At 34.3% G+C, this 27,648-nt stretch overlaps 1 protein-coding gene across 2 annotated transcripts in view; it reads right to left on the bottom strand.

The window, feature by feature from the left end:
• The window catches only part of LOC111044937 (regulator of nonsense transcripts 2), an 80,340-nt gene that overhangs the window by 19,381 nt on the left and 33,311 nt on the right, over positions 1-27,648 (bottom strand). For both annotated transcript variants that reach the window (XM_039442917.1, XM_039442918.1), the window contains 5 exons: positions 25,466-25,613; positions 21,817-22,035; positions 20,126-20,464; positions 8,768-8,926; positions 6,412-6,591 (listed from right to left, as the gene is read on the bottom strand). In XM_039442917.1, the coding sequence (XP_039298851.1) occupies positions 6,412-6,591; positions 8,768-8,926; positions 20,126-20,464; positions 21,817-22,035; positions 25,466-25,613 (1,045 nt within the window). The remainder of the gene's footprint in view (positions 1-6,411; positions 6,592-8,767; positions 8,927-20,125; positions 20,465-21,816; positions 22,036-25,465; positions 25,614-27,648) is intronic.

The following is a 27,648-nucleotide window of genomic DNA, read 5'->3' as shown; positions in this document are numbered from 1 at the left end:
AACAATGTTTTACTAATCGTTTATTAAAGTAATGTCATATGCAAAATGTTTCTCACTTCTGTCCTGCACGGATATAAAAAAACTGGTGTGGTACACTCACACAACTTTCTTTGCTCATTGAACTGCATTAAGCCTCATTCTTAAACGAGAATTATTTAGGGGAATAACATAATGACGATTGGCGGCCACATATTTGAAACTACAATCAGACTACTGTATAATGTGTATACATAATTGTTTTCAGAGTACTTTTTCCTTAGTGTAAATTGGTAAATTCTATGATTTTTTTAAAAGTCGACAAAACAGCTGTTCTACAGATGAAATATCTCGACTATGTGTTCTTTTTATAAACTGCTCTACCTACCTACCTCATGCACAAAGTCCATTTCTCAAGGATGGGGTGGACCCCCCATTAGTTTCCCAGGAAGGAGACTCATGCCAGTTGATAGAGCTGATGAATACAGGGTATTGAATTCATACAGGGTATGAATTTTAAAAAATCGGTCAAGTCATTTTTGAGAAAATCGTGAAAAACATGTTTTTTTAGTAACTATCCGCCATTTTTCACAAGAATATTACGGAGCTCCTGCAATTTTCCCAGAAATGAGACTCATGTCAGTTGATAGGGCTTATAAATAGCTATCCATGGTATAAATTTGAAGAAAATCTTTAGAGCCGTTTTCGAGAAAACCGTGAAAAACATGGTTTTTTTAGTAAATTATCCGCCATTTTTTCCGCCATATTGAATTGAATTTTGTTGAATTTCTTACTGTCGGATCCTCATGGTGTAAGGACCTTTAGTTTAAAATTTCAAGTCAATCGGTTAATTAGGAATGGAGTTAACGTGTTCTCAGACATACACACACACACACACACACACAGACCAACACCCAAAAATCATGTTTTTGTACTCAGGGGACCTTGAAACGTATAGAAAACTTGAAATTAGGGTATCTTAATTTTTTTTGGAAAGCAATACTTCCTTACCTATATCGTAATAGGGCAAGGAGAGTAAAAATAGTGTAAACTTACTTTTGAGACGATCAGAGTATTATAGATCTCTGATTCTTCAAACGAAGATCTCCTTGGTGAAATAGCAGTGCGCGAGCTTTTCAATATTATTATTGTTTGCATTTATTGCTATAATTTTACTCTATTGCTTTTCCTTATTTCATTATTGTTGATTCCACGAACATTCAGTAGCTAAAATGATGTCTGAGATAAATGCAATTTTGATGATGAGTGATCCTAAAAATCATTCTTGTGCCATATTATACATCAATCAAACTCTAAAAGTCCAAGTCCAAGGACCATCTTGTCCAAGTGACATTTCCTTGGTATAATGTTGGATTCCAAGCTAACTTGGACAAGTCACATTGATTGGGTGTGTGGACGACTCAGCAGGGTGGTGTTTCTGTTGAGACGACTGAAAAATCTTGTTCCTCATCAGTATTTGAAGATTTCATACTTTGGGGTTTTCCAGAGTGTGATGATGTACGGGCTTATTCTCTGGGGAGGGGCAGCTAATGTGGGAAGAATTCTATTACTTCAAAAAAAAGTACTAAGAATAATGACTGGTTCAGACTACTATGCGCATTGTCGTCCTCTTTTTAAATCACAACATATTATGACAGTGTTCAGTTTGTATGTTATGCTTCTTCTGATAAAAGTAAAAAATGAGTTGCATACTTTGAAGTGTAGATCAGAAATGCATAGGCACGACACAAGACAGAGTAATTATTTGGATGTTCCCTATGTAAGATTGAGGAAGTTGCAGTGTCAATCTGACGTTCTATCAATAAGAGCTTTCAATAGATTACCGCTGTGTTCCAGGAATCTGAGTATATCAGTTTTCAAAACAAAAGTGAAAAGGATGCTTTTAGAGAACCCACTGTACAGTGTTGGAGAGTTTTTTGATCTCCCTTGTGATATTATAAATAATTTCTTCCAAGCTGACTGATATATTTATATAATTACGAGAATTGTTATGTTATAATTATTGATTGATGTTTATAGGTATGTTGTAACCTGTATTTTTTTATATTGAGATGTTTATATGTGACATAGCCCACTGTACTATTTTAAGTATTTATCGGCTAATAAATATATTTCTATTTCTATTTCTAAAGTATGTCTTCTTTCCACTCCATACTTAAACGGACCGCTACAACCAAGGAGAATATAGAATAGAATAATGATTTATTGACAACGAATTAAAACAAAACATGCATCAAACAATACATGAAAATTGAGCAATAATTCAAAAATAAGACGTTGATGTTGTCAATACCACTATATGTGTTCTAAAATTAATTCACATTACAGAACCAGGTTTCATGGTAACACCTACCACATCTTCAGCTGAACTGATCAATTATGGAGAGATACCACAACATCTCTGGTAATCCCGTCCTGTCCCCAAACCTATGGATTGGGGTACAGTTAAGATTTAATTCACGAAAACGTCGACAGCCCCAAAAGTAAGTCTATTAATTTGCACTAGCCTTGGAACTGGCGAGGAAGTGGACTGTATCTCGTGTGTAGAAGTTACTGCTGACGATATCCTGTCTTTATGCGTAGGCCTGTATGATATTGTACATATATCACGAAACGAAACGAGGTAATTGCGTTTAGCTCGAACGCCACGGAAACAGGAGAAACGGAACGAAAACGATGTTGACTTCTCGAGCACGCTTCTTGAAGTGCTGGTTTGAAAGATAAACGGGGAGGATGAAGGAGGGGTGACGGAGAGAGGTTATCTTGCCTCTTTGGGAGAGGGTCTAAGGGGAGGAAAGTACAAACTAATCAACCCACAATCAAGGCTGCCGATCCTCTGTGAATCCACCAATCTCATACCATACAATCGAATAATTAAGAATTACATTTATTGACAACAAATTAAAACAATAATAAAATAATAGTTCGTGCATCAACAAAATTGAAAGCTTGACTATTAAGGTAGGCGCACACAGATCGTCATCGGACGGACGGCGCGCATCGGAAGGATCGTACTTTTTTTAGGTGCTGCGCACACTAGTCCTCATCGGAGCATTGGCATTTTAGTTCATTGCGACGTATGTCGAGTCGTGTGCGAATTGGGAATTCAATAAACAAATATTACAGTATATAAGATATATAAAGAAAATGAAAATCTCAGTACCCTTTTTTTAAAATATTTTATCACAACATGTTTATTCATAAAAACATATGAATAAACTAACATATGATCAAAATAAGAATCTTCCAGTAGTATTTATTATTTAATTCATATCACTTGAAAATGGCATAAATGACCGAAACATGTTGTGATAAAATATTTTAAAAAAAGGGTACTGAGATTTTTATTTTCTTTATATTTATATTACAAGTAGCCCTATACAGGAAAGAGATATACAGTATATAAGTAATGGATGGAATTTCAGATTTAATAAATCAGCCATTAAAAATATAGAGAGATGGATCAGAAGTAACAATGTTTTTCGCTTCATGTACAGTTAGAATCTACTTTATTAAAAAAAGTTTATCTTTGTTATTATTTTCACTAAGTTACATTTTTTTCAGATATTATATTACTACAATTATTATTATTATTTATTTATTATTACTACTATTAAAATAAAATGTTTAATAATCTTTTATGTTCATGATAAATTAAATGACATCTTTTGGTACTCGTTGCTAGCACACAAACTTCGGTTTTGCTGACAACGCCAATTAAAAATTCAAGTTTAAATTTTATTTGTATTCTGTATAAGTATGAAGTATTTGTTTCATTTATTATTGTCATCTTTATAATTGGCAAATAAATGATGTTTATTTATTTTTTTTTTTTTGATTTGGATAGCAGTAGCGAAGAAGAAGTTATAATTGTTACTTGTTTGTTAGCTGAAGATGAAGAAGAGGTACAGCGACGTAGGAAGAGAAAACGAAAAATGTGGATCCATAGAATTAATTAGAAAAGGATAGAATACGGAGAATTTAATCATCTGTCTCCTGATTTAATTGAAGACGAAGTTACATTTTTTAGCTACTTCAGCATGAAGACTTTCTACGTCAATCGCCTGTAGAAATGGATAATGCGTGACTATCCTACTGCGCACACCAGAACGGAAATGCCGGTGAGTCATTCAACGAACGGAGTCATTCAACGAACGGAGTCATTCATCCGAACGGAGCCATCGGCTTCAATGCTCCTCTCGTGATTCTTGACGGCATTTCCGATCCACGACGCATACGATGCGGATAAGTATGCGCACTCCAATTGAAAACAAAAATGAAATGTACAAAATTGAATACTTCAAATTTAATCATCCGATCCCTCCGATGACGCTCTATATGCGCCTACCTTTAAGCTCAAGAAAGTTTCTTGAAAAAATGTATAGGCTACATATAAATTAAAGAACATAAAATTAAAAAGAACATATAGGAGCACTGAAATCAACCAAAAATACCACACAATCATCCATAAATCAGCATTCAATCATCCAAGGCTTATAATTAAGAATTTATTTATATTTATTTATTTATAAGTGGATACAATAACAAATCATATAAATATGATTGGGAAGGAACAACAGGCTTGGCCCAAACCTATTCCATTCCCAAATTTTGATTACATGTCCAAAAAATAGGTTATGTTTCATCTGTAAGAAGTTCAAGCTCAACTTTCGTCCAAAAATAAATATGAGATGCAAATTTTAAATTTAGAAAAATTAAAACACCAAATTATAGTTAAATATTACACTTAATTATCACTGCACATTGTATCAATTAAGTTATTTTATGAATTTTGAAGCCAAAAATACACACAAATTCTCACTAAGAACAGCTGATGATCTATTGTTTTTTTATTTCTTCTCCAATAGCCTTCATTGCCCATTTAATCTGAGAGTATGAAAATTGGTTTTCAAGATAACTGACTCTCCCTAGATTGTGATTCCAGCTTTCATAAATATATTGTGATTCTACGCTTCTCTTGCCTTAATTTTGAATTGTTCTACTTCACTTATTTTATATCCTTTCAATTTTCTTTATTCTTTCCAATACGCAAAGTTTTGGTTTCTCAAGTCAATCTTGATTCTCGAATCTTGAAATAATTAAAAGTAGTAAAAATCTATTAAAAAAATTTCATTGACTGTTTCAACGAGGAATTGATAGTAACAGCAAGAACATGTGAACAAATAACTATTTACCGGGAAAAGACAACCTCTAAGATTCATTTACTACTTGAAATAATTGAAAGTTATATTTAAACGAAAATCCAAATTACATGCTGTGAATCACCCTGAAGACTTCTGCTACTCCAAATAATAATAATAATAATAATAATTTTTATTTGTTCAATACAGTACAGTCATTATGAATCACAACTATACAATTGAACATTGTCATGTACAAAGAAAATCTCTTCAATATTTAACAAAAAAAAATTAACATAATAAAAATATATATATATATATATAGCCTATATGATATTATACATAATTGTCACATAAAAATTCATTCACATTATAAAAACTTTTTTCAACAAGGAACTTATGAAGATCTTTTTTGAAAGTCATGCTCTTAAAATCTATATTACCAGGCAACTTGTTTAGAAATTTTGTCCCTATGTAGCTAGTTTTTTCTCAAAAAGAGTTAGCCTGTGAGGCTGAACGATAAAGTTGTTCCTGTTTCTTGTGAAGTGTGAATGTACCTGTGCAATGGTCGTTAAACTGCCCATATTCTTAATCACATATAATAAAGTTTAAAAAATAAAAATACAAGGTACAGTGAGTATGCACAGCCTTTTAAAATAATCTCGACAAGGATGATTGAACCCCAATCCCACTAAACACCTAATAGCCCGCTTTTGCAGAATGAATATCTTATTTATGTTCTGCAGAGACGTGTTACCCCAGAGCTCAATTCCATATGCAATATGTGAATGAATGAGTGCGAAATATAACGTTTTTCCTGTCTCAGGGGGCACACACTTGACTATGTTTCGCAGAACAAATAAACTGCTACTGATTCTGTTCGCCAGTCTGTCAGTATGGGCATTCCATGAGAGATCCTTATCCACAATCAGTCCCAACAGACTCGCCTCTGTCACATTCTCCACAATAGAGTCACCAATGTTAATTACTGGTTCAAATACATAATGTTTGAAACCAAATTGAAGGCACTTACTTTTTTTAGGGTTCACTGACAATAATGATTTATTATAATATTGTACAACAGGGCAAACAGCTAGATGGAAATATTTGCAGTAGAAGATGTCTTCGGGGTGATTTATAGCATTTATTTTGGATTTTCGTTTAATAATAATTATTAATTGATAAGCATTTGAATAATTGCAATAACTCAGTAATTTCCATCTGTATAATTGAAAGTGGTAACAGCAAGAACATGAAAATGATAGATATTTACCTGGAAAAAAATGAAGAAATAATCCAACTTCAGCTTACTGGGACCATGACAAAAGAAGTGGCCACAGGTTTCCAGCAATACGCAGACAAGACGTATTCTGAATAGATTGTCTGGTGGATCAATGGACGATATCTGATCGTAGCTCATCGTTACGCCGAATGATATAAGTGAGTATAAAACCTGCAATCAAATATAGATTGAAATTATGGTTTTCCAATAAACGAATTTCTTAAAAAAGTTTCTAATTTATTTGAAATACATTTTAAAATAATTATAACTGTGATTTACATTCAGAGGAGTCCGCTCGTCTAAAGGTGGATAAATAAAAATTTATAAGAGGCTTATAAATATCTGTTTTTTCGTTTGTGCGTAATCGCCGACGTCTATAGTGAGTTCCACGTTATAATAACAGTGGAGAAAGACAGGAGAACAACGTTGCCGATCCTCTGTCTCGACAATGCCATCTATAGACGGTAGCTGATACAGGTTTATTGATGTAAAATTAACTGTTCATTCTCGTTTGAAATGATCAATTAAATTTCATCAAGCAAGAAATTATATTTTCAATAATTTCATAATGAATCTTCATAATTAAGATAAAATATTTTGTTAAAAGACGATCTATTAAATAAAAAGTGTTTTATCAGAGATTGACAATGATGTAACAACCGAAACCGGTCTTTCTAACTATCAATAAATATCTGTTTTTTGACATTTTCCTAGTCTTTTTATTCAATATGAATAATACACAATATCAACTTCTCAAGTACACAAAAAGTAAAGGACGATCTGGCAACAGAGCAAAGCGAAAAAGAGATAGCGCTTTCCACTTTGTTGAATGATAGACAAGTATAGCAATACAATTGCTAATTAAAAACTGCCATTATAACGTGGACCTGACTATACCACGACAGGGTGAGGATCTCAGATTGGATAGATTTGTCTAAATAACCTGAAAGATTATGTTCAATTATGTTTTAATGGAGGAGGTCAAGTTTATTCTTCTAAATGGCAATAAGTTGATATTATTCGAGATGTTTTCAGTATTGGATGATAAACACAACAAAAAGTTATTGGATCAGCTGTATTGACACACTTGAAATTTGGACAATTTGAATGTCTTCAGGCAACAATGCTTACCGTCGTCGACTGCAGAAGTTGACGCACAAACGGAAACGTACCTTTACTCCAAGTTTGATTTAGAACTGATTGAAAATAGCACTCTACAAGCTAATTACAACTATAGTGACTGAACAACTTAACAGTACAATATAGTGGTTGTATGCAGTTTCCAGTCATATAATTTTCATACAGAATTTAGACTAAAAGTTATGAGTTATACCGGGTGTTTCAAAAAGAATGACCCAATTTTAAACAGTAATTTTATTTTAAAAAATGGCGCACACAAACCAATCTTAAATTAAATTACTCACAGAAGTATCAAGTTTATGATGATGAATTATAAGTGATCTATGTGCCCTACTTCTGAGGCTCGGACGACATCTAGGCGGTAGCCAAATTTATCCCAGACTGTAGCTACTGCATCAGTTATCCTGGTTTTTAGCTCATCAATATCAAGTGCTAAGGGAGGAACAACGTGTTTATGTTCCTCCCTTAGCACTTGATATTGAGGAGCTAAAACCAGGATAACTGATGCAGTAGCTACAGTCCGAGAAGAAACATCTTGCGAACAGTCTGAGATGAATTCGGCTACCATCTAGATGTCGTCCGAGCCTCAAAAGGAGGGCATATAGAACACTTATAATACGTCATCATAGACTTCATACTTCTGTGAGTAATTTGATGTAAAATTGGTTTGTCTACACCATTTTCTAAAATAAATATAACTGTTTAAAATTGGGCCATTCTTTTTGAAAGACCCAGTATTCCAACTTTAAATACTACAGTAGAAATGCCATTTTGCATTCAATTCATGTAAAATGTAGTTCCGTTCCTTCCAAAGATAAATAACGATTATTTTTTGTCACAGGTTCATTAGAAATTGACGAAGTCAGAATAGAGGAAGTTATCAATGTAATGTATCAAACTTAGCTGAAAGACGACTTAGTGAGAAAGCCATTTTATCTGTTGAAGATGACGACTTAGGTAAGATTTAATTTTCAAATTCATCTGTGAACACTTTTTTTAAAATGAATATAACTGTTTAAAATTGGGTCATCCTTTTTGAAACACCCGGTATATAAAAGCAAAAATTTTAAAAATTCCAGAAATTTCTCGGCCAGGGAAATTATCCTAAATCATAAATTCCTTCCCGCTGGAAGTATTCCACACCCATAGGTTAGATTACTGACTACTCTACAGTATTATTAGTTTTTATAAATTATTTTGAACCTGCCTTGAATATATCACTGCTCTCCACCATTCGATAGTTGTACAGCTCACCCAAATACTTAATCATAGCAACCCTCCTCTGATTGAGCTTCAGGTGATTGACTTCCATTCCCCAGCGTATATCTTCCAGCACTCCATCCACCACATGTGCACCAATGAATTCCTACAAGCAATATTGTAACGTCAATTTTAAACACTTTTCACTCATTTAATTGTTAAATAAATTTAAAATGTTGGAAGAACTAGTAAAGACATAACAGGATTTATCGAGGAAAGAATGCTTTCAATAATAAAAAGCGGGTATTGACTGAAAGAACATTGGGCCACATGAATAAAACCAAAGCATATGGTCATGAGCATGAGCATGGAGCATAAGGTTTTGCTCATGAGCATTAGGTAGAAGCATAAGCATTTGCTCATTTTTATAAGAATTAGCTTTACCTTATACTCTTACCTTATGCTCCTGAACTCTGGAGCAAATGGTCATGTATTTTAACGATTTTTCATCAGCTGATTCGCCTTTGTGGCCTTACTTTGTTTTTATAGCTCACGTAAGCGCTAAAAACATGCAAGTAGGAGACACCGCTTGTGTTTGCGTCGTCTGCTCTGTTTTCTATTTATGAATGGAGTTTTAGGTTAGTTGAGTTTAGAATTTTGAAATAATAGCGTGAAAAAATGTCATCTCTATAATAATCTTCAGCATAATCTTATAATATCAATAGCCTTCTTATAATCGTCTACACTCTCATCTTCTTAAATGCCTATTTCCTATTTTGTGATGGCTATCTTTATATCAGATAGCTATCTTTTGTATTTATTATTTTGTAGGAATAATGGTGATATATATTATGGTTGAATCTAAAAAGAGTTTTACAGTTCTCAACTATTGGTTGTGATCGTATCTGGTATAGTTTCCTCTTCCTCATACGAATTAGTTGAGCCATTTTACTATGAGCAAAAGGTGAAAAGCTGCTCTAGACTAGACTCACCTTTTTTGAAGCATTTGCTTCAAAAGTTGAGCAAATGCTCTAGTTTATTCATACAATTTTAAGTATAAGCTTTTACTTTTGAGCAAATGCTCAAACTATTTTTTTGATGAGCATGAGCAAAAGGTTTTGCTCACGTTTATTCATAGAAAATGAAGCAAATGCTCCATATTTTAGAAGTTTAAGCAAATGCTCAAATTTATTCATATGACCCATTGAGTCTAGAGGTGAGAATACGGTTGCTAGAAACGTATGTATGGAGCATTGCAACCTATGGACGTGAAGCTTGGACGATGGCTGTGAAAGAAGAGAGACGAACTTCTGCTTTAGAGACATGGTGCTACAGAAGAATGCTGAGGACCAGTTGGAGAGAGAGAGAGAGAAGGTAACGAATGAAGAGGTGTTTCAAAGTAGAGTTGCAGAGAGTGGGGGATGTCTAGTGAGGGGAATAAAAAGAGGAGTACATAGAACAAATGAGATGTGCCAACTACAGTCATCTCAAAAGGATGGCGGATGACAGACAGGCATGGACAGTTGCTGTCAACCAGCCCAACAGCTGTTAACCAAAGAAAGAGAACAAAAAATTCTCCATCAGATAATAACAATAAAATCGAGTGACATGGCTGGCTCAGGTCTGGTGTCAGAGTTTTCAGTCGAATCTGATCAATTTCAGAGCCTCTGCCATGACTTAGGCTGGTCACACACCGATTAGTCAAGACTAGTCAAGTTTTGTCACAATACTTCACATAGTTGCTTATGAAGACATGTCTAATTGCAATGACTAATCAGTGTGAGTTGCGTCACAAGCAGCTATGTGAAGTATTGTGACTAAACGTGTCTCATCATGTCTTGACTAACTGGTGTGTGCCTAGCCTTAGGTAACGATCCGTATTGACAGTGACTGTTCGACCGTTTTCTCGAAAAAAATAAGGGCTGATAATTAGTTTGTTGGGGCTACCTAAAGGCACGTGTATACATAAACAAACCACGAACCTTGAAGCCCTGAATGAAACAACACAAGAAATTCGAGCGGTACCACGAGCAATGCTTCAGAGGAGTACGGACAACTTCTCACAACGTCTACAGGAGCGTATGGACAAAAAAGAACAGCATTTAACACATGTCATTTTTCGTACATAGTCAATGTTTTAATTTTTTCCTCTTTAATTTTTATAATGGCAACATCCAAGGTACACATTAAAAAAATAAATGTTTAGTTTCGTTTGGAAATAAGTGTGTAACTGTTATTTCAAATCATCCATACCTCCCTGCCCAACCCTATATTTTGTAAGTGCATAACCACAGCCACCTCTAATACAAGGCCGCGGCCTACGATATTGCAACGTCGCAGTGTAGGCCTAGAATCTAAAACATGATTAGTGAAAAAGATCAGCTGGTATTTTTTAAAATCTTTTTCACCAACCATGTATTAGATTCTAGGCCTACACTGCGACGTTGCAATATCGTAGGCCGCGGCCCTGTATTAGAGGTGGCTATGGCATAACATGTTTGAATTGATGAGAAGCGGCTTATAGAAAGGGAATGCAGGGAATATAGACAGCTGACAGGTTACATGCGGCAAGAACATGCCTCGTCAACGGGCCGCTTACATTCCCTGTCTAAATGGCTATTTGCCATTACATTGGCATGTGATTACCGGCGGTAAAAACAAACAGGACAATAACTTGATCAACCTCAAGTATAGTGGAGTCCATCTTATAATGGCAGTGCAAAAATACAACAACGTTGCCGACAACAGACAACACAGCTACTTCAATCACTGATATCTCCAGTTATTAAGACACGCTTAGACAGGGAATGTAGCATGTGGCACTGGGCACGTACCCACAGAGCTCAACAGTCATCGAGAAGCAGTATTTTGTGTTTATTGGCTGGTTATAATTAAATCAAAAAAGAAAAACAGTTGAAATAAGATAAACATATCCAGTACAGTACTAATTTTTATCAATTACATGATAATTGATACTCCAGATATCATCTTTATGCAGACGACCTACAGATTTATAGACATTTCAAGACTGATAACTTTGGTGAAGCAGTTACTCTTATGAATGAGGACCTGACTGCTGTCTCATTCTGGACAGCACAGCATGGATTGAAAATTAATGAATCAGAATCCAAAACAATCGTTATAGGTAATAGAAGACTTTTGAACCAACTTGACTTTAACCATGGACCTTTCATCGAAATTAACTCTCATAGACTGGATTATAGTGAAAACATTACAAACTTAGGACTTACATTTAACAGACATCTAGCCTGGACTGAACAAGTGACAAAGACTTGCAACAGGGTCTTTGCAGGCATTCACTCACTGAAGAGAATTGGAGCTGTTATCCCCTTACGGGAGAGAATAATGCTTGTGAAGACCTTGATATTTCCGCATTTCCATTATGGAGATGTGGTCATACAGGACATGACAGTGACTCTTTCTGAAAGACTGCAAAGGGCTCAGAACTACTGCGTGAGATTCGTCTTTGGCCTTGAAAGGGACGTCCACATAAGCCCTTACATCACTCAGATGGGTATTTTGAAGCTTCGAGACAGCAGAATTTATCATGTGCTGATGCTCCTCCACAAGGTTCTGGCAACTGGGTCTCCTCTCTACTTGAGTCAGAAATTTCAATTCAACAGAAGAGATACGTGGCATGGCGGAAGGCTGTTGAGCATTCCCATCCATCGCACTGTGACATATAATAAGGTCGTTCTGTGTGACCGCTTGCAGACTGTGGAATAGCTTACCCGCATCTTTGAGGAGTGTGGAGAGGCGGACACTGTTTGGCGCGGAGGTCTTGGCGTGGCTGAGGGAGGGCGATCGGGGCATAGGATGAGGAGGTGTGTATGCGTGGTGTGTTTGCTTGTGGGAGAGGTGTGTGTTTGCGTGAAATTTTCTTGTTTCTTGCTTAAAAATAAAAAAAAATTTTTTTTCCTTTAACTCTATTTTCTAACTTTTTTTTATTTTCTTTCAGTCTAAAATATATTCTACTAAATTAAATGAAATTGTTTTGTTTTTTTTTCAATTATTGATTTATATATACATTTTTTTTCTATCATATTACATATTATTATATTTAAGAGATTATTTCCTTATGTTGTTATGTAGATGCATTAGAATTGTATAGGATGGTTAAGTGGGAGAGAGGGCCGGCTGCGCCCTAACTTCGCCCTCCAGGTTAAATAAAGGCAGCCTATCTATCTATCTATCTATAATACATGGCTTTGAAAAACCTTTAAACATTTTGAGACACGTTTAGTCACAATACTTCACATAGTTGCTTATGAAGCAACTCACACTGATTAGTCATTGCAATTAGACATGTCTTCATGAGCGACTATGTGAAGTATTGTGACTAAACGTGACTAGTCTTGTCTGGATTAACCGGTGTACGCCCAGCCTAACGATGCTGCGTGATTTTTTCTGTCACAATTGAGAAGACGACGTATCAACGTCAATACTATATGGTTTCAACAAGATGGGGCGACATGTCATACATCGAGAGCAGCTATGGAATTTCTGAGGCAGACCTTCCCTGGACGCCTCATTTCGTTGCGTAGAGATGTGGAGTGGCCTCCTCGGTCACCGGACCTGTCTTCTTGTGAATATTTTTTATGGGGCTACCTAAAAGCACGTGTATACATAAACAAACCACGACCTTTAAGCCCTGAATAGAAATAGAAATAGAAATAGAAATATATTTATTAGCCGATAAATACTTAAAATAGTACAGTGGGCCATGTCACATATAAACATCTCAATATAAAAAAAATACAGGTTACAACATACCTTTTAACATCAATCAATAATTTTCGCATAACAATTCTCGTAATTATATAAATATATCAGTCAGCTTGGGAGAAATGATTTATAATATCACAAGGGAGATCAAAGAACTCTCCAACACTATACAGTGGGTTCTCTAAAAGCATCCTTTTCACTTTTGTTTTGAAAACAGATATACTCAGATTCCTGGAACACAGCGGTAATCTATTGAAAGCTCTTATTGATAGAACGTCAGATTGACACTGCAACTTTCTCAATCTTACATAGGGAACATCCAAATAATTACTCTGTCTAGTGTCGTGCCTATGCATTTCTGATCTACACTTCAAAGTATGCAACTCATTTTTTACTTTTATCAGAAGAAGCATAACATACAAACTGAACACTGTCATAATATGTTGTGATTTAAAAAGAGGACGACAATGCGCAGCCTTCGAATGAAACAACACAATAAATTCGAGCGGTACCACGAGCAATGCTTCAGAGGAGTATGGACAACTTCTCACAACGTCTACAGGAGTGTATGGACAAAAAAGAACAGCATTTAACACATGTCATTTTTCGTACATAGTCAATGTTTTTATTTTTTCCTCTTTAATTTGTATAATGGCAACATCCAAGGTACACCCTAAAAAAATAAATGTTTAGTTTCGTTTGAAAATAAGTGTGTAACTGTTATTTCAAATCATCCATACCTCCCTGCCCAACCCTATATTTTGTAAGTGCATAACATGTTTGAATTGATGAGAAGCGGCTTATAGAAAGGGAATGCAGGGAATATAGACAGCTGACAGGTTACATGCGGCAAGAACATGCCTCTTCAACGTGCCGCTTACGTTCCCTGTCTAAATGGATATTTGCCATTACATTGGCATGTGATATGCCAATGTAATATCTGCCTATTACAATGTAATATAGTGCCTATATCTCCATGATTACCGGCGGTAAAAACAAACAGGACAATGGCCCATATGAATAAAGTTGAGCATTTGCTTATACTTCTAAAATATGGAGCAATTGCTTCATTTTCTATGAATAAACGTGAGCAAAACCTTTTGCTCATGCTCATCCAAAAAATAGTTTAAGCATTTCCTCAAAAGTAAAAGCTTTTGCTCAAAATTGTATGAATAAACTAGAGCATTTGCTCAACTTTTGAAGCAAATGCTTCAAAAAAGGTGAGTCTAGTTTAGAGCAGCTTATCACTTTTTGCTCATAGTAAAATGGCTCAACTAATTCATATGAGGAAGAGGAAACTATACCAGATACGATCACAACCAATAGTTGAGAACTATAAAACTCTTTTTAGATTCAATCATGATACATATCACCATTATCCCTACAAAAGAATAAATACAAAAGATAGCTAGCTACCTGTTATAAAGATAGCCATCACAAAATAGGAAATAGGTATTTAAGAAGATGAAAGTGTAGACGATTATAAGAAGGCTATTGATATTATAAGAATATGCTGAAGATTATTATAGAGATGAAATTTTTTCACGCTATTATTTCAAAATTCTAAACTCAACTAACCTAAAACTCTATTCATAAAATTTAATAGAAAACAGACTAACACTAACAGAGCAGACGACGCAAACACAAGCGGTGCCCCCTACTTGCATATTTAGCGCTTCCGTGAGCTATAAAAACAAAGTAAGGCTACAAAAGCGAATCAGCTGATGAAAATGTCTAAAATACGTGAGCATTTGCTCCAGAGTTCAGGAGCATAAGGTAAGAGTAAAAGGTAAAGCTTATTCATATAAAAATGAGCAAATGCTTTTGCTTCTACGTTTTGCTCATGAGCAAAACCTTGTGCTCCATGCTCTTGCTCATGAGCATTTGCTCTGGTTTTATTCATATGGGCCAATAAATTGATCAACCTCAAGTATAGTGGAGTCCATCTTATAATGGCAGTGCAAAAATACAAACAGCGTTGCCGACAACAGAAAATACAGCTGCTTCAATCACTGCTATCTCTAGTTATTAAGACACGCTTAGACAGGGAATGCAGCATGTGGCACTGGGCACGTACCCACAGAGCTCAACAGTCATCGAGAAGCAGTATTTTGTGTTTATTGGCTGGTTGTAATTAAATCAAAAAAGAAAAACAGTTGAAATAAGATCCAGTACAGTACTCATTTTTATCAATTACATGATAATACATGGCTTTGAAAAACCTTTAAAATTTTTGAAATGTCATCACAATCCCACTCTATCTTTCTATTCTTCTCTACAGTAAATATTGCAGCCATTTTCAGAGCAAATGCCAATACGTCACAATAATTATTTTCAAAAAAAAAATCCCAATCTGTAGAGATTTGAGTGAAATATTTTTGTTTTTAATCAGTTTTTAAATATCAAAATTTTTAGTTTAGTCTTTAGTTTTGAAGTGGAAATTGGACTTTTTGAAGTGAAAGTAAAATCTTAACCTTATTCTTTTTTGAAACTTGTATTTGTAAAAAATTGGGAGAAGACAGTTTTGGGCTATGCCTGTTGTCTTCTCCCAATCATATTATATTTATTATAATTATGATCTGTAATGACAATGGAATAAATAAATAATGACAGGGTGGCCACTAGACTCGCTACAGAAGAATTGCGATCAGTTGAAATGAGGAATGCTTGCATTTCCCAATGTTCTCTCAATGTTCAGCTGATCGACATTCATCAAAACATGTCGGCACGTAAAAACAAACAGGTTTGTTTCTACATGCCGCCGCCAGTAATGCCAATTTAATGGCAAATACCCATGTAGATAGCTGTTTCAAATCAAATCAAATCAAAATTTTTTTATTCACAATACAAACAGTTGAGGGTCCTGCCAAACCCAAAGGTTTTTCGGCGGGTGCCCAGTTACAGGAAAAAAATGAGTAACAAAAGATAAATAAACTTGGGCAAAATAAATATTACACTTCAAAAATTTTAAGTAAAAAATGAAAGAAAACTAATACAAAATGCAAAAATAAAATAAGAAATGTACATCAGATTTTGATACAGAATTAATAAAAAAGAGAAAAATGAAAAATTATTAGAAAGGAATGAAATAATAAGGAAAAGGGAAAAATTGTTTCACACAGGTAATATAGTACATTTTTATCGTTGAGGCAGGTGGCAGTGACAATAAAAGGAAAATTTTAAAACTTCAGCCAGCAAAAATTGAAAAATTCTAATAATGTAAGCATATACTGTCATTTTTTTAACTTGACGTTTCTTAAATTATTTATTTATTTATTTATTAGATAGAGCGAACAATACAATAGTCGGAAAAGAAAAAACAGGCTATTGCCCAAAACTTCTTCAATTTCCTGATTTTGTCACAAATCGTCCAAATATTATGTAGGTTATGTTCACTTCAATTTCAACACCAAATCTTCAATCTGAAACTATGAATCAGAATAAAACAAAGAATTTCAAATTTAGATAAATTGATAATGAAACTTCCGTTAAAACAAAAACCAAACTTCAAATATTCACAAAATATAGAATAAAATCAATTAAATTTTGAGCTCGAAAATATCACTTTCACCATGTGTACGTTTGTAATATTATTAGTTTTATAAATTGATTGTGCTGTTATTATTGAGATACAATTGAAATCAATTATTTCAATCAACTGATAGAATTGATTACATCCTTCTTAGAGTAATCACGAATATTTGGATGTAGTCTGTTAAATAAGTAGGGAATTACATAATGTAGGGATCTTCTACCAAAAATATTATTGAATCTGGGTACTACTACGGAGATCTTAAATTGTAGGGTGGGGGAGGAGCAAGGAGTCTATAGTATAAATTTTCTTTGTGGAGTATTACAATTTTGAAAAGATAGAAATGTTTGGGCGGTAAGGTATGATAGAATATTTGTAAGCTACGTGGGTTGTATGGATCAATATTATTAACATAAGGAATTCTGGTAGTTATACGTTAGCATTTTAGTCAGCTGTTTTATATTCAGATGGAATTAAATAGAGAATGCATTTATATATAATGCAATATAAATGCATTCTCTATTTAATTCCATCTGTAACTAGTTGGCCGGCATGGCTTCGTATAAAATGAGCGCTGCTATCCAGAGATTTTCAGTTTGGTGTAAGGGCAAGCATTCCTGACTAGCAATTGGGAGGTACCGGGTTCGATTCCCGGGCTGGCAACTAATTTTTGGATAGTAAATCTCATCGAATTTCCATCTAGCTGTTAGCCCTGTTGTCAATGTCTGCAGTAGCAGAGGTCTTCGGGGTGATTTGCAGCATTTATTTAGGATTTTCGTTCAATAATAATTATGTTTTATATTCTCTGCATCCATTATTATAAGCTGCTCTATTTGAAAATGGCTCTCATGAGTTGAAACATGTTATGCACCAATAAAATATAAAAAGTACTGTAGGCCTAGTAGATGATATTTCCATTTTATTTCAACTACTGATAAATTTTAATCGAAAATGCAGCAAAAATACAGTTTTCTTTCTTCCTTCAAGTAAAACTAGACAAAAGATTGCTGCCTCAATCACTGGTTTATTGAGCTGAGTGTGTATTTACGTGCCACATGTAACGTGCCAGCTCTACAAGCCCTGTCAATAAACCCCTTAAGGTTTATGAAGATTTAGTAACGCTACAGCCAGTTAAATAAAGCCACACACACACATCGATTTTTGGCCGTCCTCATGAAATCTACCAGATTTAACGGAAATTGACAAATTCATTTATTTGCCATAAAATGATACAGATTCATAAAATAAATATTCCAACTCACAAAATGACACTACCGGCAAAGAAAACTTGTGCACCGGCAGTGAGTTCGAACAACTAGGTACAGCAAACATGTCAATAGAAAGAAAAAGAGCTTATTCAAACCACTGGAATAAATAAAATTACGGAAACCAGGTCACATCTCAATACTTACAAACGATAAGACAAAGTAACAAAATTACAAGCAAATGACAAACTCAAAAAGACCAATACAAAGAAGCCATGACAAATATTATTTTAAATTTATAACACAAGAATGGAACACTACATAATGGATATAGATCATTTTTAATAAACATTAATCCTAATCCAATCCAGTATAAGATACATTATGGGCCGGTTTCCGAGCTCGGGATTTGGCTAAGTCCTAGACTTTAAACAGCTGGAGTCAGAAAATTGGCTTTCCGAAACGGGGCGTAGTCGCAGTCATTGTCAAAGTCACGTTTGAATTAAATTTCAAAAAACTAGACAATTAAACACTTGATAAAATAAAGAGAAAATAGTGTAAAGTTTCAGCTATTTTGAGTTATTTAGAAATGTTTAATTTCGTCGAGTAAAAACGTTTCAAATTATAGAAATGAGAAAATAAAAACTGCGACTACTGTTATAAAAGCTGCGACTACGCCTCGTTTTGGAAAGCTAATTTTCTGATTCCAGCTGTTTAAAGTCTAGGACTTGGCCAAATCCCGAGCTCGGAAACCGGCCCATAATGTATCTTATACTGGATTGGATTAGGATTAATGTTTATTAAAAAATGATCTATATCCATTATGTAGTGTTCCATTCTTGCTTGTGTTATAAATTTAAAATAATATTTGCCATGGCTTCCTTGTATTGGTCTTTTTGAGTTTGTCGGACTTAGCCAAATCCCGAGCTCGGAAACCGGCCCTATGAATTTTGTAATTCTATTATAGTTGACCAAGCGAAAATGGGTCTCTCAAGGCCACTGCAATGTTGCCACTGGTGGCCACCCCTCACTCGACCAGTCTTGACTATATTTCTACACCCTGAACATCGCTCTTTCCTTGTCATACCATCCCTCTTCCTCTTTTCCGACACTACCTGTCACAAATTCTTTTGAGCACGTCAGGTTCAAAAGTTCTATTGTGTCATTCTTTGAAGTTAGAACAATAACATCCCCCGTTACCTCCTCCCATCATCCGCTATATTCTTCAACATCATGAAATGAAGGAAAGAATATTGTTATGTATAATGTATAACTCTTTCTTGAGTCATGACATCAAGAAATCCAATTTTATAATTATGTTTAGATTTTTCTTTATAAATGCAACTATTTATAAACTGTGCTATTACTTCATAAAGGTTACTTGAAGACTTATAATAATCAATTGGAAGTGGAGTGATGTAATTTTATTTATTTTAGTCAATATTCTTGTAATGCCCACTTCACTCTGCATTTTTCAATTCGCATGAATTCTCATTTGATTCCCATCACACTTCATCCAGGCTTTGGACAGAGAAGACAAACAATACTCTCCACAATAACAATACTTTACTATCACACCCTCTCTCACACACACATTCACTTTCTCTCTTACTAGCCACCCTTAGTACAAAGTGGCAACAGTGTTGGTAGAGACGGGTGGTGGTGTCAAGAGCAAGCTTTGACCTTGAGGGACCCATTTTCGTTTGGCCAACTATAATAATGAATTCAGTTTGGACTTTATTTATAAACAAGTAACACTGATATTCATCAAACATCATCTGTTTAATGTAATAGAATTTATAAGAACGGCAAAAGTCGAGTGTCCAAAAATCGATGTGTGTGTGTGTGTGTGTGTGTGTGTGTGTGTGTGTAAGTGGCTTACCTGAAAATCGACGAGCCCGGCCAGTAGATTGGCCAAACATTGAATATTGTAGTACTTGACATTTGACGCATTTGTCAAACATTTGATAGCGTAGGCCGCCACTTCCTTCTTATCCCATTCCAGTTTCCTCATGAGATTCAGAACGAGTGCTTCGGATTCCGGACCAGGCTTCATGAGCTGTTGATAGAGGATGTGGCGAATAAATCTGTGTAGGGGCGGACGTTCCTTAGTGACTGAAGCTTGCGATTCTGGAGGACTCACGTGATAGAACGCATTCTCTACCATTGTAATGTAGCGCCAATCCAAAGCTATTACTGACTTTTTTCTCATCATTTGTTCCTAAAATATGAGAAAATTGAGATAAGTTAATCCAGTTAATCAAATACTAACAGCACAATGCATTGTAATGTATGTTTTCCCAGAAGTGTTTACTTCTCGCTTATTAATCCATGATTAAAACTTTTACAAAATTTCCATTAATAAATAAATCCTTAGTTTAAATAATGAAATTGACGTTTTGGTAGAGAGTTAGTGGGGAGGATATTTTTAATATTCTTCCCGAAGAATGGACATTGATATGTCCAAAGCTCCGCCAATTTATGTAGATGCATAACAATATAATTATTATCTATAGTTATTATATTACAAATTGCTTTTTCATATCATATACAGTTCAATAATTATTTTCTTAGTCTATATCATGTAAATTCATCTATAATTTTGCTGTATTGTAAGCTATTGTATATAAGTGTATAAGACTGTATATATTGTAATCTACATAAATAAAGTACTCAATCAATCAATCAATCAATCAATTAATACTCATCTGATGTATTGTGTTGAGCTTTGGGGTGCAACAAGTATAAAAAACATTCACAGATTATTTGTTCTGCAAAAGCGTGCAGTAAAATATTTATCAAATTTAGAAAATAATCATCCATGCAGAAGCACTTTTAGAGATCTTAGACGGCTCACTTTACCATCTATATATATATATATATATATATATAATATATATATATATATATATATATATATATATTATATATATATATATATATATCGCTTCCTACTTTTCACTGCAGATAGATTTGGTACCTTAAAAAATAATTCAAAAGTTCATAACTATTTTACCATCATAGCTTAAAATTTTCAGATAAGAGTCCGATTATTTATGGCTTGCAACTTTTCAGCAAGCTGCCTAAAACTTTGTCAAAGTCAAGTAGGCCTTATTTTAAGAGAGATTTGTATGCATTTCTGGTTGACAAGGCATATTATAGTGTTGAAGAGATTTTAAATGACAGGGTGCTATAATTTGTTCAACTGTAAAATTACAGTTATTTGTATGTAAAGTGTAATGTTATAATTTATGTGACGTGCTATATTTTTGTAAGCTTCTGTTATTCTATTTATCTATTTTATGTATTTTTCAATACCTGTTGACATGGCCAGTTGTAAAGTGTTTTGGCTTAATAAAATTGAATTCGAATTCCCCATCATTTCAAGTTTTTAATTAGACCCTTCGACACAGTCTCTCGCGTTATTAATCCTCATCTTTTACAGACTTGGAAGCTTTTTTGGGTGTATTTTTCTGCAAGTATCTATTTAAATGAATAAAATATTCTGAAATTTAATGAAGTTCCTCATAAAATAATGATTAAAAATTACGATAAATACCAGTAGGAGCTTACTAGATAGACTTTGGTTCTCTGATGTGTATCAATATTACGGAATAGGTATCTACCACAGGTCTCCAGTAAATTACAAGCCATCTCAATGTGGTGATGTGAGAAATCATGTAGGAGTACTTTCAAACAATACAATCCTTCTATTTTCGAATAGAGCTCGAATTTCACCATCTCCCCTATGAATCGGACCACCTTTATCTTTGATTCTATATTGATTTGATCCTGCAAAAAAAGGAAGAATATTGAAAATTACAAAGATCATAGAACAAATATAAGTTAAGTAAAGAAACTACGATATTCCAACCAATGTTTAGGGTATGATCACATAGGATGCACATATGTGCAAATGCACGTGTGATCATGCATGACCAAGCGCGCTGATGAGAGACAAAATCTGGAAAGAGCCGTAGAAACACGTTGAGATTTTCGTGTAGCTGCTCACACTGAACGCCAACAGCAAGTGCATGCCTTCAGTGTTAGGGTTCCTATGGCTTTTTCCAGATTTTGTTGAGGTCAATAATTAATAACTATTAGTTATGTATAATTATATGAGGTAATAGTATAGTTATTTTTAATTCTAAACTACCGAGTGTTTCCAAAAGAATGACCCAATCTCAAACAGTTATATATATTTTTTTAAATGGAGCACACAAACCAATTTTACATCAAATTACTCAAATAAGTATCAAGTTTATGATGATGTATTATAAGTGTTCTAAGTGCCCTCCTTTTGAGGCTCGGACGACATCAAGACGGTAGCCAAATTCATCCCAGACTGTTCGAAAGATGTCTGTCTTTTCGGACTGTAGCTGCTGCATCAGTTATCCTGGTTTTTTGCTTCCCAATATCAAGTGCTAAGGGAGGAACATAAACACGTTATCCTGGTTTTTAGCTCCTCAATTTCAAGTTCCAAGGGAGGAACATAAACACGTTGTTCCTCCCTTAGCACTTGATATTGAGGAGCTAAAAACCAGGATAACTGATGCAGTAGCTGCAGTCCGAGACGACATTTTGTGAACAGTCTGGGATGAATTTGGCTAACGTCTAGATGTCGTCCGAGCCTCAAAAGGAGGGCATATAGACCACTTATAATACATCATTCTTTATCAACAAGGGATAAACTCGTGAGTTGATCAAATTACTCCCAGAAGTATCAAGTTTATGATGATGTATTATAATTGTTCTATGTTGATGGCACAAGGATGTACGCCATTTCCTCAACACCAACTTGCCTCAGCGTTGGACAGCAAGACTTGGCTATGGATTCCTGGACTCCACGGTCCCCTCACATAACACCGTGTGATTTTTTTCCTGTGGGGATACGTTAAAAATCGTGTTTATGTTCCTCCCTTAGCACTTGATATTGAGGAGCTAGGAACCAGGGTAACTGATGCAGTAGCTACAGTCCGAGAAGACATTTTGCGAACAGTCTGGAATGAATTTGGCTACCGTCTAGATGTCGTCCGGGGCTCAAAAGGAGGACACATAGAACACCTATAATACATCATCATAAACTTGATATTTTTGTGAATAATTTAATGTAAAATTGGTTTGTGAGCACCATTGTTTTCAATAAATATAACTGTTTAAAATTGGGTCATTCCTTTTGAAACACCCGGTATATTGTACTATTTTATTCTATTCCTACCAAATTCTTTCTATAACATTATTCTATTCTATTTTTTCAATTATATCATGCATGAACACCCGCGGACATATTGGAAGTTTATTGGAAGCATACAGGAATTCGTTTGCAATGGTTTGTAAGCTTCTTTCAAAGAGAAATAAATTGAAGCAAATGGAAGCTAAATTTATCATGAACAATCTATAAAGAATGAATGATCTGATAAGAAATGCATATAATCTAATCAGTGGCGAAGCTACCTATAGCTAAAAGGGGAGTCTAGGAACTCTAAAGCTAACCGCTAGTCTTTCAGAGTACATTTTTATTCAAAGGACAAAGAAGAAAACGGAGTTTGAAGCAAATACTTCTCCAGATCATTGAATTCATCCATTGCATAATTATTAAGAAATGAACAATTATGCTGAGAATTCAACAAATTAAAGATAAAATTCAGAAATTGAAAAAGGATTTGGTTTCATTATTGTTGAGTAAACCAAAGCAAACCGCCAAAAGCGACTTGTAGGTCAAGAACAAGCCAAGTGTTACACGAGCCACAAACTAACAGATTTATTTGAAATCTTCAAATTTTGAAAATCATCGATGTTTGAAGACGATTGCATCGATGTCGACCGTTCGATACATCGATATCGATACGGTGAACTATGGACACAGCTGTAGGAGCCTAGACTCCAAGTCCTACTACGTAGCTATGGTGCTACGTCACGTTGTCATAGCAACCATACAATACGCTACACCCATTATGAATGAATTGAGAGTCTCATGAGTAGAAGACTCGCCATGTTGAATGAATAGATAGCCAGTCTGCTGTCGGCCAGACAGAGAACCAACAGTTTGGAAGGCGGTCTGGCCCGCTCTTATCCAAATTTGCAAAGAAATATATGCGTGTTAATAAAAAATAATATTCACATCAATCATAATTAATTTTGGGGAGTTTCAGACTCTTAGGGCCGTTTGCACAGTATAGATTGCTAAACTCGATTAAGTTAATCGAGTTTAAGTTACTCTGAAAGTTTAAATTGAATCGGTTTTCTCAGTGAATTTACTAATCCAGTTTAAGTTAGACTAGTTTAGCGTTAAGTTGGTAATAGAATGTCATCGTTTATAATATCATAAGGCTGATTTTTACAGGAAATTTGTTATTTTTGTTTACAAACCATCAGTAAATTGAGGTTATGTAGCTACTATTTCCTTGATCAAAATCCACAGAGCTGTAAGCTGTATGGTAATAAAAATGAAAAGCAATCAAGAAATTATTCAAAAAATGCTATATTAATATTAGATACAAACTTATATTTAGTTGGCACCAAAAAATATATTTTAGAATGTAAGATAAAAAAGTTATTTTGTTACGCTTAAATCTACTATGATCATTTATTAGAAATCTCTCGAAAGCAAAATATCTCAGTTATGTGTTATTAAAAACATGTTTTCTGATCAAAGACCACTGATAAAAATTGTCTTATTTTCTATCAAGTGGTTTATTTAATCAAATACTAAATTGACACTTGCTTTACTCAAGCAAAACCGTTAAAAAATTCTCTATCATCCCAGAAATTAAAATGATTCGTTTTTGTCCAATTTTTCTCAGTTCCAAAAAACTTCTATCAATTCCTGTCAATTCTATCAACAATGATTCATTATAACCTAAATAATTATTATCGTCTACAGACGCATTAAAAACAACCGTCGAAAAATAATTTACTATCAGCTGTTTCCCCATGAAATCTTTACAGATGTCAAGTTAATCCAAATTATTTGGTTTAAACCTCCTGCTTTGAAGGTTTAAACTTTCCCAAAGTTTAAACTCAATACAGAGTTTAAACTGATACTGTGCAAACGGAGTTTTAGTTTAAACAAAAAAAAATACAGATTTGGTTTAAGCTTTAGCTTAAACTTACACTGTACAAACGGCCCTTCAGCTTCACCACTGAATATAATAGTAAAAGAATTAGGCTTATTGGAAAACTTCTCATTTTACTTAGACAAGTATCCAAAATACATAAGTACCTTTTTTCTAACATGATATCTGAAATCATGTTTCAATAACAATCCAAGATCGATCGCCACTTCAGGCATTACAGGATTCAAAATGGCGACCAAACGAGCATAAAATGGCAGCAGATCTAGGCGCGTTCTTGCTACTCCAAACAGAGTCCTGAAAAATATTAGAAAGAAGAGAATCCGTATAAAAACAGAGAGTATTTGAAACAAAGGAAGCGCACTGAATTAACTCTGTAATTCTCTCAATAATAACTAACACTTGAAGAATAAATATTGACCAAACGTTTTCTGAAAAGCAATCCCCCATAAACATTCCACAAGTTGGCCAGGACAACTTAGTAACACTTTAGAACTAATTCATAATTTTGAATAATACCGCTCATCGAATTTCCATCTATAGTTGGGTCCGCGTTATAATGGCAGAGTTTGATTAGCAATGTTGTTGCTATCCTTGTCTATCATACAACAAAGCGGATAGCTGTTTCTCGCTTTGCTCTGTTGCCAGATCGTCTTTCAACAATGTTGAACTGATAAAATATTTCATCTTAATTATGAAAATTCATTATGAAATTATTGAAAAATATTTTTTCTTGCTTAATAAAATGTAATTGATTATTTTAAACTGGAATGAACAGTTAATATTACATCAATAAACCTGTATCAGCTACCGTCTATAGAAGGCATTGACAAGTCGGAGGATAGGCAACGTTGTTCTCCTGTCTTTCTCCACTGTCATTATAACGTGCACCTCACTATAATTTATAATAATTTTATAATTTTATTTGTTTGTTGATATAATTACAAATCATATGAATTCTTTATTCCTTCTTTTATTCCTTTTAGTTCTTAATTAACTCCTTATTTATCATGCTTATAATAATGTTATTTATTAACTCTATTACTCTTACTTCTGATTATTATGTTCTTTTTTATTTTCTCATTATTATTGTAATTCCTTTTTTCATTTCTTGTATTCACGACAAATAGCCTAATTTTATTTTATTTGTACTTTATTTTAATTTAAAGTTGTGAAAATTTTGTTTTGATATGGCACCTGCTGAAAAACCCATGGGTTTAGCAGGACCCAACATTGTAAAAAATTATTTTCCAATAAAATTGATTGATTGATTGATTTGATCGGGATAGAACAACAGGCATAGCCCAAAACTATTCTGTTCCCAAATTTTGATAAATAATAAAATGTCCGAAAAAATAGGTTATGTTCTTACTGGGGAAAGTTAAAGTTCAAAGATCTGTCCAAAAATATATATGAGCTACAAATTTTAAATTTAGAATGATTAAAATACCAAATTATAGTATGCACTTTGAGTAAATTAAGTTATTTCAGAAAAATTTGAAGCCAAAAATATACACACAACTTTCCACTAGGCACAGCTGTTGAAGAACTGCAACTATAGTTGTTTACCCTGTCGTCAATACTTGCAGTAGCAGAAGTCTCCGGGGTGATTTACAGCATTTAATTAGGATTTTCGTTTAATAATAATTATTAATAATTAATAATAGTCACTCTTATTTTTAGGGCTACTGAAAGTATTGAAACACAATAGAATATATCAAGAACCCTTTTATTTTATCACATCACGACTAATTATCATTAATTATTAATGTTTCTAACTAAACATAGATTAGACTGTGTATATTTTGACTACAGAAATGTTGACTAATTTATGTATATTATCATTTTATTGTTTAAGATTAAATTGTGTAATATCAAATATTGTATTAAATTATGTTGTAATTTGTGACGAAGGTAATGCTTCGGATGACCTCAGATGCCAGTCTCATTGAGGAGGCCAAGCTGTGGCTATCATATAATAAACTGATGCTCAATAAAGATAAAGCGATCATCTTAGTCTGATCATTAAAGAGGTTCCACTAGGTTTGTGGATGGACTGAAGGTAGAGCTGCAATCATCATGTTAAACAGATGTGCAGGAATCTTACAAGTGTAACCTAACCTAACCTAAACCTCCTCAGAAAACTGAGACACCTGGTTGACAATTCAGCCTCATCATGGCCTACCTCAGAGCCACATAAACTGCAGTGGGGTAATGCACCGACCGTCCATGATGTGCTGCTCCTACAGAAAACAAAACTCTGAGGATAGTGTCCTTCTGACTTCAGGGATCATTGCCGGCCTCTCTTCAGGAGTCTTGAAACCTAACCTAT

The sequence above is a fragment of the Nilaparvata lugens genome, chromosome X (genome assembly GCF_014356525.2).
Source record: "Nilaparvata lugens isolate BPH chromosome X, ASM1435652v1, whole genome shotgun sequence".
Taxonomy (NCBI): Eukaryota; Metazoa; Arthropoda; class Insecta; order Hemiptera; family Delphacidae; genus Nilaparvata; species Nilaparvata lugens.
Note: the sequence above shows the minus strand (reverse complement) of the source record. Positions and strands in the feature narration are given on the sequence as shown.